The 19,812-nt window shown below is 36.5% G+C and overlaps 1 protein-coding gene across 3 annotated transcripts; it reads right to left on the bottom strand.

Annotated features, from left to right (window-relative positions):
* Nucleotides 1–1,193: 1,193 nt before the first annotated feature.
* LOC137089523 (uncharacterized) lies at nucleotides 1,194–18,748 on the bottom strand. 3 transcript variants are annotated; one of them, XR_010907695.1, is made up of 7 exons: nucleotides 5,174–5,727; nucleotides 4,839–5,009; nucleotides 4,141–4,404; nucleotides 2,931–3,023; nucleotides 2,725–2,739; nucleotides 1,795–2,040; nucleotides 1,194–1,713 (listed from the first exon to the last, which is right to left on the bottom strand). XR_010907695.1 is itself a non-coding variant. In XM_067453119.1 (6 exons), the coding sequence occupies exons 1-6, from the start codon at nucleotides 18,539–18,541 to the stop codon at nucleotides 1,922–1,924; spliced, it is 657 nt and encodes a 218-aa protein (XP_067309220.1). In that variant the 5' UTR covers nucleotides 18,542–18,748; the 3' UTR covers nucleotides 1,194–1,921. The 3 variants fall into 3 exon arrangements, 2 of the variants coding, with proteins under 2 accessions (XP_067309220.1, XP_067309219.1); XM_067453119.1 differs by lacking the exon at nucleotides 5,174–5,727 and adding an exon at nucleotides 18,522–18,748 and having other exon boundaries at nucleotides 1,194–2,040; nucleotides 4,839–4,984; XM_067453118.1 differs by having other exon boundaries at nucleotides 1,196–2,040.
* Between the last annotated feature and the right edge of the window lie 1,064 nt (nucleotides 18,749–19,812).

Raw genomic sequence — 19,812 nt, 5'->3', positions numbered from 1 at the left:
TTGCGTTGGAAATCCCCTACACCGCCTTTCATCAACAGCTTGGCTGGAAGATGTGATGTTCTTTTTAAAATTAGGAAAGATAAAATGGGGACACTAAGGGGATCTGTGAACAGGTTTAATTCAAATGGGAACCCATTTTGTCATATTTTAAATATCTGAAAGAATTCTTAACTTTTACTTTCCATATCTCTTTCTTTACCCTTGTTGTGATGCTGTATTTGATGTTTGACGTAATTTGTCTTTTAGAATGGTTAACATTTCCTGGGGAAGGAATGTTTGGACTGGTTACTTGTGGGTTGTCATAGCAAAAATATAACGAAGGGAAATGTAACTTGCATTGTCACATAAAACAACAGCATAAAAAATAACACAAAACAGACTATTGTGAAAAATCACAATAATTAAAGCTGCTCTCTTGTTTGTGTTCAAGATTTACAAAAAATATATATAATGAGAATGTACAACATGAATCCATTTTCCAAACCGTGTTTTTGTCTTACCCAGAATCATTATGATATATTGGGACTAGTTCAGGCCGGTCTGATAGGAACAGCTGAGGAGGAGCACAATCCCTGCGTGAGTCGCCATAGACATAAACAGAGAGAAGTAGCTGTAATGTTCGTCCGCAAGACACATGCAGTTCTGTTTATTAACCGCTATAGAGCTCAAAAAGGTTACAGACTGCAGCTTTAAATTATAAAAATGTCAATATGGATTAATAGTTTAAAAAAAATACTTAACATAAAACATTTAGTAGGCATACAGTAAAATAAAATAAAAAACAGTTTAAAGTTTACAGTGCAATTAAAAATATAATGTAGGGATAGAAACCAGGAAGTGTTCAACAGTTGTATGGCACTAGCAACAACAACAACAAAAAATCAGTCAGAAGGGAGATCAAATAGCTAGCGTGCAAGGTGTGTGGGATCTCTAATAACTTTGGAGGCTCTGCTCGGAACACCTGGAAAAATAAATGTCCTCAGCTAATGGCAATGTGTTTTGATGATGTTTATTTAAAAAAATTGTTTTTTTACTCTTCTACAACTACCATACCAAGATGTGATACAATATGTCATAGCCACTACATCGATACAAGTTGTCTGAGGCAAGCTTTCTTTCTTTAATCTTCTCAGAAAATAAAGATTGTGCTTTTCCAATGACAGTGGAGGTTTGTGTGTAGCTATTTCAAGAAAAATATACACATTTATTCATTTTTTTTATTTAACATTTATTTGCATATCTCTGAAAAGAAATGGCAATACATTTAAATGTATTACCTAAAATACTTTCTCATGTATTGTTCATTTATTTATTTCTCTTTACACATAACACTTCATGAAAGAGGAGACCTATAATGAGATAAAGTTTGTAAGAGAAAGTTTGATTTGGTTATTTGCTTGTTTTGCTCTTTTTGCATGTATACAATTACAGCTATGGTCAGATACACACAAAAAAATATTTTGGTATACAGATGCATTTAAACATGGCATCAGCTGTTTTACATAGCAAGAGAAAACATAAAATGCACATTTCAAACAAAAACAATGCGTATGTAGCTGGCACTACAGACATTTAGTTAAACAATAAAAGGGTAGCATACCAATTAGCCTGCATTTAACTACATTTAAAACATATAAAGATGTTGTTGTTAAAGTTTCTTTTCTTTTTTTTCCTTGTCTACTAGCAAACTCATTATTGAACTTACAAATCAGCCTATGACTTCTGCAATCAGGAGAAAAAGTTGACTCTTTTCACAATAATGTGGCCAGGCAGGTTAAGAACTTACAAATCAGCCTATGACTTCTGCAATCGGGAGAAAAAGTTGACTGCCCAGGCAGGTTAAGAAATTATTGCACTTACAAATCAGTCTTGACTGTCACAGCAATCAGGGGAAATAGTTACAATAATGTGCTCAGGGAGGTTAGGAAGGTGATTGATAACCCTTCAGCGCTGGAACATGAGAGATGTTTTTGTGGCTCTGTCCATCCAATGGTACGTCAAAATGATGAGCTGGATAGTGGATTATTGAGCCCAAAACACCTAAAGGGAAGGCATAAAATTATACATTTGATAAACAACAGCATAAAAACATGCACCTGTCTGGTATGTCTGAAGTCCTTAATATTGCATTTCCACCTGGGCTAGTCTGTCTTTGTTGGTCTTTGAAGGAATGTATGTGTGCAGTCTCTTCTCAGATATGAGACTTAAAAAACTTCTCTATTTTAATATTGAGTTTATTGCTCATATAGTATCTGTGAAACTAACAAGAACAATTACAGAAGCTCATTGTTGTTGAAGTAACTTTAAGTAAGGTTGATATGATTAATTTGACTCAAATGAAACGTTAATTTAGATGTTATCACATAAAACACATATAACATACACACAACATAGGTTTGATCAGACAAAATAGTTTCACAATGTTTTTAATTACACAGTAACATTGGTGAAAGTGTGTATGGTTAAATATACACCCTTAAATAGTTCTGAATTGAAAAATAAACAGTATTTTTTAAACCAAGTTGAACTATTAAGTGAAGATATTTAAGTGACATATTTAGTGATTCACTTCTTATTAACTATAGGGCAATAGGTGTCTGGGAACCTTAGTTCATTGAGTGCTATCCAATCCATAGGAACAGCTATACCAACGTCAATATTTAATCTTCTGTCAGCCTTTATTGCTGCAATTAAGCATTTGGTAAACAATGAAAAACATCTCACCTCCTGGCTGTCGACCTGCATCAAGCAAAAGAGGAAGAGCAAGGCAAAGAAAGGAGAATGAGCCCTTGTTACACGTAACTAACACCAAACAAACTGAATATAATTTTTTGTTCACTATGATCATTTCATTTTTTTTCTCTAGTGATTTTACTGGTTTGCAGTAAGTACGCATGTGACACAGCACATGATTCCAGCAATATGCTTACCGTGTCGTTTGAAGATAAGGTGGCTTATAAAGACAAATCCAAAGAAGAGAAATGTGGCCAGAACTGGAGCCATCACTCTTAACACATCAAGCCCTGAAAAACATTCAATAAACTAATATTATATATATATATATATATATATATATATATATATATATATATATATATATATATATATATATATATATATACATATACTGCCATGTATATATATATATAGTGCTGTCAACTTGATTAATCGCGACTAATCACTTTCAAAATAAATCTTTTTTTACATAATATACATGCATGTGTACTGTGTACTTATTATTTATGTATAAATATATACTCATTAATGTATATTTAAGAAATATTTGCATTAATGTAAATGGACTGCATTTATATAGCGCTTTCAACAGACCTATGGCCATCCAGAGCGCTTTACATTTTGCCTCACATTCACCCATTCATACACCGACGGCGATGTCAGCCATGTAAGGCACCATCCAGCTCATCGGGAGAAGCTGGGGTTGGATGTCTTGCACAGGGACACCTCGACACTTGGTCAGGTAGAACCGGGGATCGAACCACCAACCTTTGGGTTTGTAGACAATATATGAACCACTGAGCCACTGCCACCCCAACATTATACTGTATATATATTTATATAATTTATATAAAATATAAATATATACATGCATGTGTGTATTTACATATACATAATAACACAGTACACACATATATTACGCACTATTTATTATATTATATTTATGATATTAATGTAAAAAGTGTCCACAAACGTGTACTATAAAAACAAAACAAAAAATGGAATGTATACTATTAAAATAAAAGGTTATTCTACACACATTTCTATACGTCTTATTTCTATACGTCAAGCGCTTCATAGAACCTTTTTTATTGATTTAGTTTTAAATCAGTAATTTTGTTTGAATTATTTTTTTTTTACTTCATTTTAATTTAATAGAACCCCATTGAACTTCTAGGAGTGGTTGTGGTTGAGACTAGCATTGCTGACTCATTTCAGCAGTTCTGAATCGATTTCTTTCTTTTAGGAACTTTACTTGTTGTGCACTTTGCTATTTAAAACTTTGCAGATTTATCACACACTATATGGAAGTTGAAAAAGCATAATAGCAGCACTTTAATCAGTAGGATCTTCATGTAGGTGTCTCTATAAATTATTCAAACAATATTCAAAAGAAATATTTACCCTCTTGATTCTTGGTGTTGTTCATTTGCTTCATGAAATCCTCACATTCTTCTTTCAGGTGAGTTTTCTCAAGGCTTGTGTGCTCGGCCTCGAGCGTCCATGACCGCTTTAGATCCTGCACCTCTGGCATCAACACTGTCCACGAATTAGTTTCTGGGTCTAAAGTCAGACAATCTCTGCCATTGAGCTGGAACCGGTCGGACAGCTGAAGGACCCGATAGCCTCGCAGCTTGCATTCCCTCAAACGTGTATATGTACCATAACCTGAAAAATAAATGTGAATTATTGTCTCAGAGAGTGGCTATATGACAATTAGTGATAGCCCAAAATTTATCACTAAAATTCACAGACATAGGCCTAAAGACCAACTTTTCATAAATATAACTGCATAAAAATAACAAATAATGACAATTGATAATATAATATAATAAAATAAAATATAATAATATAAGGTTGAGTATGCCAATTTATGCAAACAATGCTTTAATTTGGAAGGTCAGCTGCACAGTAAATAAAACAGATTAAAGCCAACTTAGCATAAATATAAAATAAATGATTAATAGTTTAATATTTACACTATGATGTAATAAATAGACTAAAATAAAACAACCAAAAACTGGTTACTATAGTTTGACATACAAAGAATATTGTATCGGTCTATGATAATCTACTTGAATCATTGCATTAATATTCTTTACTTGCTGTATCATGACCATTCTCCGCCATCATTTTCAGCACATCATCTTGAATGGGTCTGACAACAGGTTGAGTGTTGTTGAACTGGCTCTTTAAATGTGCATGGCTGACTAGAATCCTCTCCACGACTGTTCCGTTTCCCAACACTCTCCGTTTGAATTGAATTACAGTATCTAACAACAAGACACATATGACGCTTTATTGCTTGAGAATAATAGAGTAATAAATTCAGCGAGTAAAAAAAAAAATCATAATACAGGAAAACAAATTTGCGATAAAATATCTATTCGTGGTTGGGAATGATAAGGACGCTACTGTAAGAGGATAAAAGACTTACCCTTTGGAAGAGCCCAGGTTAAAGCGACAAGAAAAGCGAAGGTTATTTTGAAGAGCATGTCTGCGTAATTAAAAGCTCGAACGGCAATGGCATCAGTTTGTTTCTTTCGGTTTCTATTCCTATCATTCTTATTAACACTGCGCAGTTTTTAAAGAGACGATTAAAGTGTGCAAAACTCAGATATGGGGCAACAATCGTCAGACAAGCAAGTCAGTAGAGCACTTGCGTGTCATTGGTTGGTATCACGAGGAGGAACGTTGAGGAGGAAGACTGTCACACGGGGTGACTATAACATAAACATTGACCTGAAGTTGACATTTAACAGCTATAAAAACAAAAATACCGAATAGAATCTGTACTGGAGAGACGTAGTCACTTTCCCATCTTAACGACTAATCAAAACATCATTGGCATGTGGATGAAAAGAGCACGTGGATGAAAAGAGTTTGGAAAATAGATCATTTAGTCGTATCTCTTTTGTACTGTATCTACAAATGTAGGCTAAGTGAGATGCCAGCATTGTAATAAATTGTGATTTCATTTATAGTGTAACAAAATAAGACCACAACACGCACAGTAGGCCATAACAATCACTGTGGAACGTTTAAAGGGACAGTTCACCCAAAAATGACGACGTCGTCATAATTTGCAAAAAGACCTATAATATGCCTACATGTTTTGACCATTTTGATTATGGGTTTGCACTTTGCTTTAACTTATATTAAGCATACAGTCCATGAAGGAAGGGCGGTGCTGGAAAAAAAACATGACAAAGAGCAGGATGAGGCTACTGTAAACAAAGACCAAGACCTGAGCAGACACACATTCTCAATAAGAAACTAAAACAAAAGCTTCATCTCACTGGAGATGGTGAAATCCCAGATATCAATATCAGGAAATAATTGCATAATATTTTCAAATAAACAATCTTACAACATTAGCTGAAATATTAGCTGAAAGGCATTCAATGTATATAAAATGTTAAACCCATGAGTTTTATAAAACTGGTAATAATTAATCTGTGCATGCTGTTTTTAAATGAAGACATTTTTAACTTTCATTAGTTACCGGTACATATTTAAATAAGCAGAGGGTATGCAGGACCAAGGCATAACCATATATGGCAAAAGACAAACTTAGAGGCAGATATTTATGCTGAAAAGAAAGAGCAGATTGTTTAAAATCCGTCAGAGAGAAACCATGTTAAAAAATTTACAAAAATAGGACATGGTATGATACATCATGGCAACAAAAAAAGGAAGACGATAAGAACTTCGACATACAAGTTCTAGGTCCCCCAAAACACATTATTTACTTGGAAAAAATATCTCTCTTGAAAATGTCCTTTGCTCTGCCCCAAATACTGGAGAAACCATGAACTCAAAGGTTGTTTATAATATGTTTTTACAGTCTTGTTCAGCACAGTAAGTTTATGGGCATGTACTATTTGACATTTATGCTCTTAGTTTTTTAGTTAAATGTTTACATTTAGATTACAGACACTTTAATCCAAAGAATTAAATAATCCTGAGAGGACATTATAAGTGTTGCAACATTTACAAATGTGTAAAGAAAGAATTAACTGAATGAAAGGACACTGACTTATAGCAGGGCATATATTTGGTTAATGTTTTAAAGCAGCACTAGGTAACTTTTCAACCTTCATAATATATTTTCAAGACTCTTGTGATGATACATCGACTTACAATAGGTTGAATGACACGTCTGCCATAGCTTGATGGTTTCTGTATCGTTTTTAATCGTACTTATAAGTACGATTAAAAAAAGAACAAAAAGAACTACAAAATTCGACTGCTTTACGGCATATACGTCACTTCCACCAACACCCACACTTCCTTAAAGGGGTACTTCAGCACTGGGAAGATGAATCTGTATTTAAAGTCGGTCATCAATGTAGTAGAAATGTGAAATTATTTTTGAATTTTGTGCCTTCTAGACTGAGAAAAGACAGAAAATGTATTTTTGTCTCATGGGGATGAAAGACTACAATTCCCAGAATGCTTCGCTGCCCTGTGAGGCCATTCCCAAAGTCACCAACTTGATTACTGTGACTGAGTTGGAGAAGACACTACAATTAGTACTGAACGTGTCTGTTCAATATAATGAGTTAGTCACCGCGCGAGTATCACAGCACTGAGAACTAACTGCAGGAGTGAGATAAATGAGCTCTCGTGATGAGAGCTGAGGTAATCGCGACTACACTCGCGGCATACAATCACAACGTGAGTTCAGTCTGGCGCGTTTCAGTTCATGACTTTGCAAGCTTAACTTTCATAGAAATTAATTTGAGAAGTTAAAAGACTTACATTGCTCACCATAGCTCCATTTAAATGAGTGCCTGTAGCTGAGCTGAGCTGAGCTCTCCCTGCCAGCTGAGTGTGATCTTCATCCCCCATGCGCGGGTGTAAAACATGCGGAAATGGCTCCCTCTGCTGGCTGTAGTCTTTAGCCTTTGAGCAAACATTCCTCTTATGATGCAAATATCGTCAATTTGCATCATAGGAGGAATTTTTCCAGAAATAAAATGCATAAATCTCTTGTCTCAGGGGGATATGAGGGGGGAAAGCACAATCATTTGAATATACTCCAGGGTTTCTACTGATACAAAGCCATATGCTAATCGCTGAAGTAACCCTTTAAATTCGGACGTGCGAGCCCAACTTTGTTCGTCGGATAATATAGTCATGTCCGAATCAGCACAGACAAATAAGAAAGAAAAGGTTTTGTTGGAGGAAAGCAATAAGAGGAAACGAAAAAGTGATTAAAGGCAGGACGAGGATCAACATTGGACCAGCGTTTGCTCGTTGGCGTGAGCTGAAGGAGGCGTGCCCGACCGACTTCTGTCATGCTTGTTATGGTGATTACCTACCACTCAAACATTGAATTGAAGTATTATATAGATTCTGTAAAACGGTAACCAATAGACTACTATAATGACGCTGGCTTGTAAACGTGAGCATCATGATTATTTGGCGTTTGAAAAAAATAAAACCCATGAAATTATATTCATATGACATGCTGAAACATATGCCACTGACTGTACCTGGGATGAAGACATTTCACACGCGACGCCAGAAGAACACCTGCATGTGAACTCCTCCTGCAGTGTTCAGGGGAACTGTTAGTGCTGCACCAACCCACGGGAACGCTTTTATGAAGTTATTTGGCCCGCCCCGCACCACTGTATATATTTTTACAACCTGCCGCGCACCCGCGACCATTAAATAGACATACGGGGTCCGCGGGTTGAGACGACCCGCGCATCACTAGTTCAGAGCTATCAGGGCTGTCATGTCAACAAATGCACGCGCGATGGCATCCCCTGTTGTAGGATGACAGAGCTTACGATAGTAGTTGAGGACATTATTTTTTCCCAACTGTAGGGGGACCCCGAGAGCAAAAGTTGCCAAGTGCTGCTTTAAGGCAGGTCTGTCGCTATAAAAGTGGTGAACGTTGCCTGACTTTAAACTGTGGATTCATTCAGTAACGAAACAATGGAATTGTTACTATCATCATTTAAGTAGTAATCATTCAAATTATATAATCAGTGTGTGAATGAGAGAGTGAATGGGTGAACGTGAGGCAAGATGTAAAGCGCTTTGGATGGCCATGGGTCTGTTAAAAGCGCTATATGCAGTCCAATTATCATATAAATGATAATGTTCAATGAGAAATCCCATTTTCAGATGTACCTGTTATACCTTACTTAAAAGACAATGTGGAACAATTTTACTAGGGAAAAACTAAGAAGGATCTAGTAACGCCCCTGGGAAAACCAAAGAGTCTTGCATGATACACATCCAATTTCCTCACTTTTCACATTATTTTACTTTAATAAAAAAAAAATACAAATATAGGCCAAAGTGGTTTTCATTTTAACTGTATATGCTGAATATGGTATGTTGTCTCTGAGTTAACAAGAACACAACTGCTTCACAAATGCCTGTAAATCATTAAAAATGCCTACCACATTTTCTGGTTAACACAAATCACATAGTTAAAAAATTATTATTCAGTTTGTAAATCTGTATTGGAAAGTGAAGGTTGAGGGTCAACGTAAAATAAATGAAAAGGGTGTTGAAAATAGTATTTTGACATGTTTTAGCATTGTTGGTGCAGTTATAAGAAAGTAAAACTACATAAAAATACACTGAACTCTGTTAAACTATAAACAATTATAATATAATCCATACTGATTTTTCAGTGTTTGAATTACGCATTTTACTGTGTTTTAGGATAAAGGAAATATTGCCAGAAAATACCAGTTCCAGTTAACAGTAACACAATAACAGTTCACCCATATACAAAAAAAGTTTGTTCCTCCATATGGCAGGGGTGGGCAACGTCGGCCCTGAAAAGACACTCCTGCAGAGTTCAACTCCAACCCTGAAAAAACTCAATTGCTTGTAGCCTATAGGCTGCAACCAAAATCAAATACTCTCTACTTGTTTTGTACAAGTAATTACTTCACGACTGCTAAAAATGTTCTAATCTGGATGTACTACATTCACCCTGATGTCATTATCATGTGACCTACCAGTGTCCTTCACCTTCATTCACAAATCCTCTCCCATTGCCTCGTGGGATAGTATCATGCATCCATGCACACTTTCAAATCTCGCTGGAACTAGGTCATCCGGTTACTTTTTTATGAGAACTGTGAATTTTAACAAACTTTTGTCACATATTGTTTTTTGCCTACTAGGGAAGTGATTTTGAATGCAGCCTTATTAATCCTGTAGATACTGATAAGCTTGTTCGGGTGTGTTTCATTGGGGTCGGAGCTAAGATCTGCAGGACAGTGGCTCTCCAGGACCGACGTTGCCTACCCTATTGAGGCTGCATTCAAAATCGCATCCTATGGGCAAAGTATAGGCCTATGTGACAGTTCACAGTTCTCACAAAAGAGTGGGCAAAAAGTACCCAGATAACCTACACTGTTAGACATTTAAGAGAGATTTTACAGTAACTTACTGGCAACACTGTTGCCAGTAAGTTACTGTATTTGAGATTTACAGTACAATAACCACATTTCAGTTTACAGTAACTACATGTTACTGTAATTATGTAATACAGTACCATTACTGTAAACCTTGGTTAATAGTACATTAATCCTAATCCTATTCAATTATTAATTCTTACTGAATTAGAATATTTTTTATTTATTTTTTGTATCTGACACAATTCTTACATTTAATCCAAACAGACACACATATTATTAAATATGAAACTCTTTATTTAAAACATTGCAATTGCTTACATTTAAACATAATAATAATAATAATAATAATAATAATAATAATAATAATAATAATAATAGACTTTATTTTTAACGAAGTTTTCATTCCGAATCACAAAGTGCAACAAAGGGGGAAAAAAAGAAAAAAAAAGAATAACAATTAAAAATATAGAATACTACAAACAATCAACCAACACAGAAAACTGAACAGAAACAGAGCTGATGGTGGAAGTCTTTGTAAGCTCCTCTGTAAACATGAGTGATAACACAATCACTGAAGAATGCTGAAACTTTGGTGCAAAATAATATACATAAAAAAATAAACATGAAAAACAAATTCATTTTTTACACAAGTAGACTTAAGTTCCATGTCTGTGCCAATTTTTGAATGAGGAATCTGGTCCATTATGGCAAGAAGTCCCTCTAAATAAGAATGACATAAAGTTAGTCATACAATTTGAGTATACACTTGCCTTCATGAACTGTTTTATGGAAGAGGTGATTCACTATTATTAATATTTTGAAGAATGTACTTTGTAGTGATGCTGAACCTGATTGTATATTACAGAGGTGTTTCTGTTATTTAGCTTAATAAAAGACACTAAAGAAAACTGTCAGTACATAATAGGAGCAGCACAAACTACATCCTCCAAAATTATCATATTACTGAATCACCTCAACATGATTTCACTATCTATTTAATCAAAAACAACATTGTAACCTTTTATTGCAGGATGGATTACATGTATCCATCTTGCATTAGCTTTAGTTAGGTATCCTCAAACGTAAAAGTGTCTGTGTATACTTTACATATCCTATTAAAAAGTGTCTTACCTAGTCCATAAATTCGTAGGGTGTCTCCACTCTCCACACAGTTCCTATGTTCAGCCCCGGGACTGTGATGTCCTCAGGAAAAACTTGCGGTGCTCTGGTTCCTTTTCTAGAATGTAGAATAAATCATGTCAATCCAATTATAATATTTGAGAAAGAAACAAAAATACTACAAAAATAAATTCGCCAGTGACCAACGTTAACTACAAGCTGACGGATAATATCTAGTTATTGCTGTCTGGGCCGTGAGCTCTCCTCGGGCAAAATTTACGATGCTGCACGGGTTCCTAATCTAAAACGTAAAATAATCTGTCGATACGAATGTCAAAAATCTGAAGAAAAAAAAACTAAAAACTAAACTGTGTATAAATGAAATGTCAAAAAATTAAATAAAACAACGTTATTTCTGCAACTGTGGCCAACGTAAATTTACTAACTTCGTTTTAATGTAAAGCTTAATGCTCGATAAAAATCAGTATGATCAGTAGCCTAACGTTGATTCAATAAACTCACCAAGTATTTTTTATTATTATAAAACGTTAGGTTTACCTCAATTTTTAGCACCAATGCTGATCAAATTACATTCATTATATGCTGTCTGGGCCGTGAGAGCTCTCCTCGGGTAAAATTTACGATGCTGCACGGGTTCCTAATCTGAAAAATGTAAAATAAATCCTGTCGAACGAATGTCAAAAAAAAAAAAAAAAAAAACGAAAAATGTAAGTTAGTCTATAAATTAAATGTTAGGGGAAAAAATAACTAACTTCGTTTTGATGTAAAGCCTAATATGCTCGATAATTTTTTCTTTTATTTTGATCGTTAACGTTAATTCAATAAACTCACTAAGTCTTTTTAAAAATAAAACATTAGGTTTACCTCAATGACCTATAGCTTTAATGTTATGTTGTCCGGGCCGTGAGCTCTCTCCTCGAGCAAAACTTGCGGCTGCTGGTTCCTGATATAATTCAATAAACTATTTTTTTTAATAAAACGTTAAGTTTACCTCAGTTTTTAGCACCAATGCTGACAAGGTAAAATTGGGGTGCAGACAACTGCGTCTAGTACAATCACTTAAACCTACCTTGCTTATTTGCTGTTCTCCTCACGGGGGATGAAATAATCTTCTCAGGGTGTCTGGACACAGCTCATATATTCTCTGGAGCTCTCTCCTCGGGTGAAACTTTTAACGCTGCACTGATGGTTCCTAATCGAAATCTTAAACAAATCCTATCGTTCCAAATTGTGCCTAAGAAGCCGTTGTGGTATATACAGTACTGTACTTTATTTTTTTAAAATACAGTGAATCACTGTATTTGGTGTTTGACGTCACAGAAAATTCCCATGATGCAACTGGAATTACAGCTATTTACTGTAAAGAGAATTTACAGTATTATACTGGGTGATATATTGTAAATAACTGTACAAATTACAGAAATGTCTAACAGTGTACTACTTCTGGTAAAGTGTGCATATGATGGACACTTTACTATCCCATGAGGCCATGGGAGAGGATTTGTGAAGTGATTCAACTGTAGGTCACATGATGCGGTCACACGATGATAGAATGCAGTATGTCTGGATTACATTCATGCTGCACACACTCATACAAGTCTGTTTAAGAAAAGTAATTTCACTCGGGGGCTTTGAATGGGGAAACGTCAAATTCTCTAGTTAGTAAAAAGTGAAGCTGGTAATGCGGTTTATGGAGTTGTTTAAACCTCCTCAACTGAGATCTTCAAAGATTTAATGTTTTTTTATCTTCAGTTGATTTAATCTAAGGCTGTGGCTGAAGAAAGTTGTAGATTGTGTTCAGTGCTTGTTCACAGCATGTGTTTGAATGATTGAAAGAATGTTTCAGGAACATCATACTAACATTTAAATAACATTATATTAACATAAAGGAAACTGGACAATTTAATGTACTTGGAATGTTACAAATTAATGTTCAATGTTGAATTGTTGATCAAAATTAAGTTGGAATAAAGTTTGAGAAACACCATACCTTTTAAAACACGTTCCTCTAACATCAAGAAACTTTCCTATAACAAAAATCTGTTCGCTGGGTATAGAGTATAGGAACAACGTAAAAATCCAAGTCAACCAGATCAAGAAGTAGCACCTATTCACTGTTTTACCAAATTCACTTCATGTTATGACATGCAGGAAAAAAAACTTCTGGCAGTAATTGCAGGGCTTCAGTCCAGACCGCAACCTTATACCAGTGTGACAACATTTTGCTAGAGGTCTCACTGGTTACCACGTTGGCCAACTAATAAGTGCTGCCATTTTATTTGCATATGATATGAGAAACATCAAAAGGCAAACAAAAATAAAATGAAACAAAACTGTACAAAGTCCCTTTAAGAAAAGTAATTTCACTCGGTGGCTTTGAATGGGGAAACATCAAATTCTCTAGTTAGTAATAAGTGAAGCTGGTAATGCGGTTTGTGGAGTTGTTTTAACCTCCTCACAACGCAGCTAGCCAGACAAAAAGGCTTTACTGGTCAGAGCTGATAAACTGATTAAAATGTCTGCATAGCACAGATCAAACCAGTTTTGTTTCACTTTATTTTTGTTTGCCTTTTGATGTTTCTCATATCATATGCAACTAAAATGGCAGCACTTATTAGTTGGCCAACGTGGTAACCAGTGAGACCTCTAGCAAAATGTTGTCACACCGGTATAAGGTTGCAGTCTGGACTGAAGCCCTGCAATTACTGCCAGATGTTTTTTACCTGCATGTCATAACATGAAGTGAATTTGGTAAAACAGTGAATAGGTGCTACTTCTTGATATGGTTGACTTGGATTTTTACGTTGTTGCTATACTCTATACCCATAATTTTTGTTATAGGAAAGTTTCTTGATGTTAGAGGAATGTGTTTTAAAAGGTATGATGTTTCTCAAACTTAATTCCAACTTAATTTTGATCAACAATTCAACATTGAACATTAATTTGTAACATTCCAAGTACATTAAATTGTCCAGTTTCCTTTATGTTAATATAATGTTACTTAAATGTTAGTATGATGTTCCTAAAACATTCTTTCAATCATTCAAACACATGCTGTGAACAAGCACTGAACACAATCTACAACTTTCTTCAGCCACAGCCTTAGATTAAATCAACTGAAGTACTGTCAGCGGAGGCTCTCGGTGTGGAGGTCCATACCGAGAGCCTCCGCTGACAGTTTGCGCTCCTCCCCAACTGGACAGGCTACTTGACACGCTCGCAATTTTACTATTCTTTGAAACGACAGGGGTCGACTTAAGAGTTATTGTTCTCAAACCATCAATAAGCTGCGGTGAGAAGAAGTAACGTCACACGTGAGGATATTTGTTTTTTATTGCGTGAGGATCTGAAATCACTCTCAGACTCACGGACCTTTTCCTGGAACGTTCACAACATGGTGGAACGACCTGCCTATCTCAATTCGAGCAGCCGAGTGTGTAGGAAAGATCTTAAGAAGCATCTTTTCCAGCAGCACCTGACCAATAAAGACTAGTACTTAACTATCCAATTAAATTTTCTGTCTATTTCTTTATAAAAAAAGGGAAACAAGTGTACTCCGCTAGATTCACTGAGACTTGTACAGCTCTTGCATGCTGTTGCCCTTGTTTGTTTAGTTGCTTTTATTGCTCTCCTCATTTGTAAGTCGCTTTGGATAAAAGCGTCTGCTAAATGATTGAATGTAAATGTATTAAACTTCACCAAACCCACGCTACAAATGAACCAAGGAATCATGTAAAATCCAAACCTTGAGATTATCAAACTTGGTGACATTAGAACCAAATATATGGAGACATATATATAAAACATATGTTTACATTTACATTTAATCATTTAGCAGACGCTTTTATCCAAAACGACTTACAAATGACTCTCTTTTTGACTCTCTGTGGTCATTAAAAATCCCAGGATGTACTTCGATAAAAGAGTAGGGGTGCATCCTAGCCAAATTTGCCCATTGGTTTCTGTCCATCATGGCCTCCTAATAATCCCCATATCCTGATTGGCTTCATCACTCGGTCTCCTTTCCACCAATCAGCTGGTGTGTGGTGAGCGTTCTGGCGCAATATGGCTGCCGTCGCATCATCCAAGTGGATGCTGCACATTGGTGGTGGTTTGAGGAGATTCCCCCCCTTCTATGTAAAGCGCTTTGAGTGCCTAGAAAAGCGCTATATAAATGTAATGAATTATTATTATTATTAAATGAGGAAAGCAATAGAAGCAACTAAACAAACAAGGGCAACAGCATTCTAGAGCTGTACAAGTCTCAGTGAATCTAGCGGAGTACACATAGGCCTACAGTACACATACACTCTTTTAAATATAAAATAAACAAACAAACATAAAATGTAATAGATGAGTTAAGTGCTAGTCTTTATTAATCAGGTGCTGCTGAAAAATATGTCTTAAGATTTTTCTTGAATATGGCTACAGACTCGGCCGCTTGAATTGAGATCACAATTCGCGGGTCGTTCCTCCAGGTGGGAACGGTCCAGGAAAATTTTAATGAGAATGATTAGTTGACTCTTTGGGATGGCACCACGAGGCGTTGTTCACTTGCAGAACGCAAGCTTCTGAAGTCTGAACAAGCGAGTTTAGGTATATTGGTGCAGAGCCGGTGGTTGCTTTGTAGGCGAGCACCAGTACCTTGAATTTGATGCGAGCGGTCAAATTCCGCTCAGTGCAAACTGATGAAGAGCAGGGGCGTGGGACTGGGGGGATAAAGGGTACTGAGTAACCAGGGCCCGAGGCAGGAAAGTCCGTTTTCTATACATACACATACATGGTACGGGGGCCCAGCAAGATGGTTTGTACCCAGGGCCCAAAATTTGGTGCTACGCCACTGATGAAGAGTGTCGTGACGTGCGCTGTCTTCGGCTCTTTAAAGGGTTAGTTCACCCAAAAATGAAAATTATTTCATTAATTACTAACCCTCATGTCATTGGACACCCATACCCCGTAACACCTTCGTTCATTTTCGGAACACAAATTAAGATATTTTTGTTGAAAGCTGATGGCTGAGAAAGGCTTCAGAAAGGCCTCCATTGGCATTCAGTACATTCTGAAGGGGAGTGGGCCGACACCCTTGCCTCTTCATCATATGCATCTTATCCTTTTGAATGATTTTTAATAACCTCATGAATTAAATTATCAGTTAGTACCCTTTCAAAATAAATAATTATTGACAATCAATTTAATTTGATCATTAATACATTTAACTATTATTCAATATGATTTTGACTCTTTGTCTACTGTATGGTGTCTAATTTGCTTTCCAGAGACGGTCTGACAAAGAGAGTCTGACTGAGATAGCCTGACCTCTATCTCTGGGTCCTGACCTCTGGAGACAAAGGAGACAAAGTTAGAACTTCCAAGAGGTGAATCCTGCCTGTTGTTAGTAACCCCAGGACAGGAAGGGGTGGGAGGATTTGAGTCTCCCAATTGTGATTTCTTTCCATTTATATAGTGTGATTATTCCCATTGATAGAAGTACATGTTTGTCTTTATAGAATGAGGTAGATGATATTAGTCATACTTTTCTTTCTGGAGATTCGTTTGTCATGTGGTGTTGATATCTTGTTCTGTTGATAAGCTCACAGGACGCACTAACCTTGGAGGAGAGATGTGCCCTAGAGTCTTGTGTGTGTGTGTGTTACATGTTCTGTGCAGGTCTACGGAATGGATTGGACCGCTTTTTTTCACACCCTAGACCTCTTGGCGTCTTTCTAGGACTCCCCTGAAGTCAACATTACCCCAAATCTTGGGATTGTCTGATGTATACATCCTGATTAACAACAACAACATCTCCTATCTATTCTTGCATGACACATTGTTTAGACTTAATGACAATCGGTAATATTCCACGTGTCCCTGAGAGACTCTAAAGCTGACTCTACCGATGAAACTGCAAACTATTCTTCAGTAAAATTATCTCCGATGCTTGAACATCCTGACTCCTGGTCTTTATTTTGTATATCCGGTCTATGGGTCAAAACTGTTAACCCCTAACAATTCCCACTCACAAGACCCATAAAGGCACTAAACACTTCATTACAAAGTCCATCTCACTACAGTGGCTGTACAATAATTTTACAGAGCATCGAGAATAGTTTTTGTGTGGAAAAAAAATTAAAATAATGGCATTATCCGCCAAGTTACTGTCTTCCGTGTAGGTTTCTGACGTGAACTCACCTTGAACTCATGCGATAGCGGCGCTCCTCCTCTTTCAGGTCATGAATTCGAATGGTGGAGCTGTTTGGAGCTCACGTCAATAACTTGGTGGATAAAGTCATTATTTAGATTTTTGTGCGCACAATAACTATTTTCGTCACATTTTAAAATTATTGTACAGCCACTGTAGTGAGATGGACTTTGTAATGAAGTCTTTAGTGCCTTTATGGGTCTTGTGAGGGGGTCAGTGGAAATGTACTGAATGCCAATGGAGGCCTTTCTGAAGCCTTTCTCAGCCATCAGCTTTCAACAAAAATATCTTCATTTGTGTTCCGAAGATACGGGTGTCCAACGACATGTGGGTAAGTATTTAATGAAATAATTTTAATTTTTGGGTGAACTAACCCTTTAAAGACCACTCTCGCCGCTGCATTCTAGATCAGTTGCATGGGTTTGATAGTGCATGCTGGAAGGCCTGCTAGAAGAGCATTACAGTAGTCCAGTCCGGAGACAGCTTGGATCAGGATTTGTGTGGCCTGTTCTGATGAAGGGTTTAATCTTCCTAATGTTGTATAGGGCAAATCTGCAGGACCGTGCTGTTGCAGTAATGTGGTCAGTGAAGTTTAACTGGTCAACAATCACAGGGTTCCTGGCTGTTTTGTACGGAGTTTGATGAACCTAGCTAAATGGAGAAATTTTAATTCAACCAAGTGCTGGGTTGGTTGACACCATATGTCAAGAGCATTTTTATTAAACATGAACCTTTATTTTAATCTAAAGGTTTATTTCTGGTATTGTAGGCAGCGCATGAGCTCATGTTTACTCGCGGGCCGATCTCGATCACAAGACACTAACAAGTTACTAAACCGAGATGAGAGATCAAGACTGCGTCAGAAAACCTAGCTGACTTGTTGCCTCGCTGCCTTATCAGACAATGACTTAAGGCAGCGTTAGTGCATGAAGGCCCCTCACAAAACTTGTTGAAACATTTTTGGACAGACTTCTAAGGTAGTGTAACATTTTAATGATTTACAGCGAAAAAGAGAGCTTTGGTAAGAACTAAACAAATCTGATCACCTCATTCCGTCTCGACCCATCGACCTGTAGGTTTTGCCTTGGCTCCCCTAACGCCTCCCCTCGACTCAACCCTGGGTCTGTGCCTTCGGACATCCTTCCATTATCGCCGCCAGGGTCTCGTCACTATCCAGATATCATCATCCCTTCGCCATCTCCTGTCTTCTTTCCTGCGTCATTGCCTCTGTCTCCTCCAAAGCCCCCTCCATCCCTCCTCACTTCTATACGGTGAGAGTTCGCACCTAATGGAAGGGGGCGTTCTGTCAGGGATATCTGCATCTGTCCGTTATTAGTTTTACTTTCATGGACTTTTAGTTTGTATCCATCACACACATGCGTTCTTTGTCTTTGTTTTCCGCCACGCATGTTTCTATGGACACATTCTTCTCAGCTGTTCATCCTTTAATTTGTCACAACTGTGTATTTAAGTTCCTCCTTGTTCACAGGTCAGCTGTCAGTTGTTATTTGTGTTAGTTTAGCTGTTATGTCTAGTTTAATAAACCTTGATATTTGATATTTTATAATCCCATTATCTCCATACCGCTTGTAACACTAGTCTGTCTGGAGCCCTGAATGGCAGTTCTTTTTGTTACCAATATGAACCATACGAATACCAGTAAAGCATTTAATAGTAAGACATTAAAAATTATATAGCCTACTGAAAAACCGCATTGTAAAATAAGATATAGGTTTTAAATTGTTGCCAATTTCTTGAACCATTGACCAGTAAGTGGCAGTATTTGATAAGGCAAGATGGGCTCTGAGAAATCTTTTTAAAAAATGTCTAACTTAAACACTAACAAATATTTCAGATGCATCACAAAATGAGAAAAAAAAATGTTGTGACAAGATCTGAAAGAAAAAGAGATTAAAAGCAGTATTTGTTTAAATAACTGATCTGAAATGACTGATTTTATTAAACTAACCTCAAATAACAAATATAGGACATTGCACTTTTTGATGAATTTTAGCTTTTAATTCATAATTCATCCCATTGAAAAAAATGTTGTGTGTGTGCATGTTACATAAGTCTTCTGTGTTTACTGAGGTCATAATTAACAGCCTCATTACAGCTCAGCTGTGCTCAGAAAGCAGAAGAAAATAGTGATGGGAATAGCATTCATTTTGCAGCTCTTCTCAAAATGTATTAGAAATGTACCTTATTCTTTATTACCTGTTTAAGGGGTCGTTTCTACTTTCAGGTCCTGGTCAATTATAGTACAGGTCTGTGAATTTCCGTGTATCAGCCAAGACCAAAGCATTACACTGATTTTAAAAACATTAGATACGTTTT

This window comes from Pseudorasbora parva, chromosome 9, assembly GCF_024679245.1.
Source record: "Pseudorasbora parva isolate DD20220531a chromosome 9, ASM2467924v1, whole genome shotgun sequence".
In the NCBI taxonomy this organism is placed as follows: Eukaryota; Metazoa; Chordata; class Actinopteri; order Cypriniformes; family Gobionidae; genus Pseudorasbora; species Pseudorasbora parva.
This window is presented reverse-complemented; position numbering and strand designations above follow the sequence as displayed.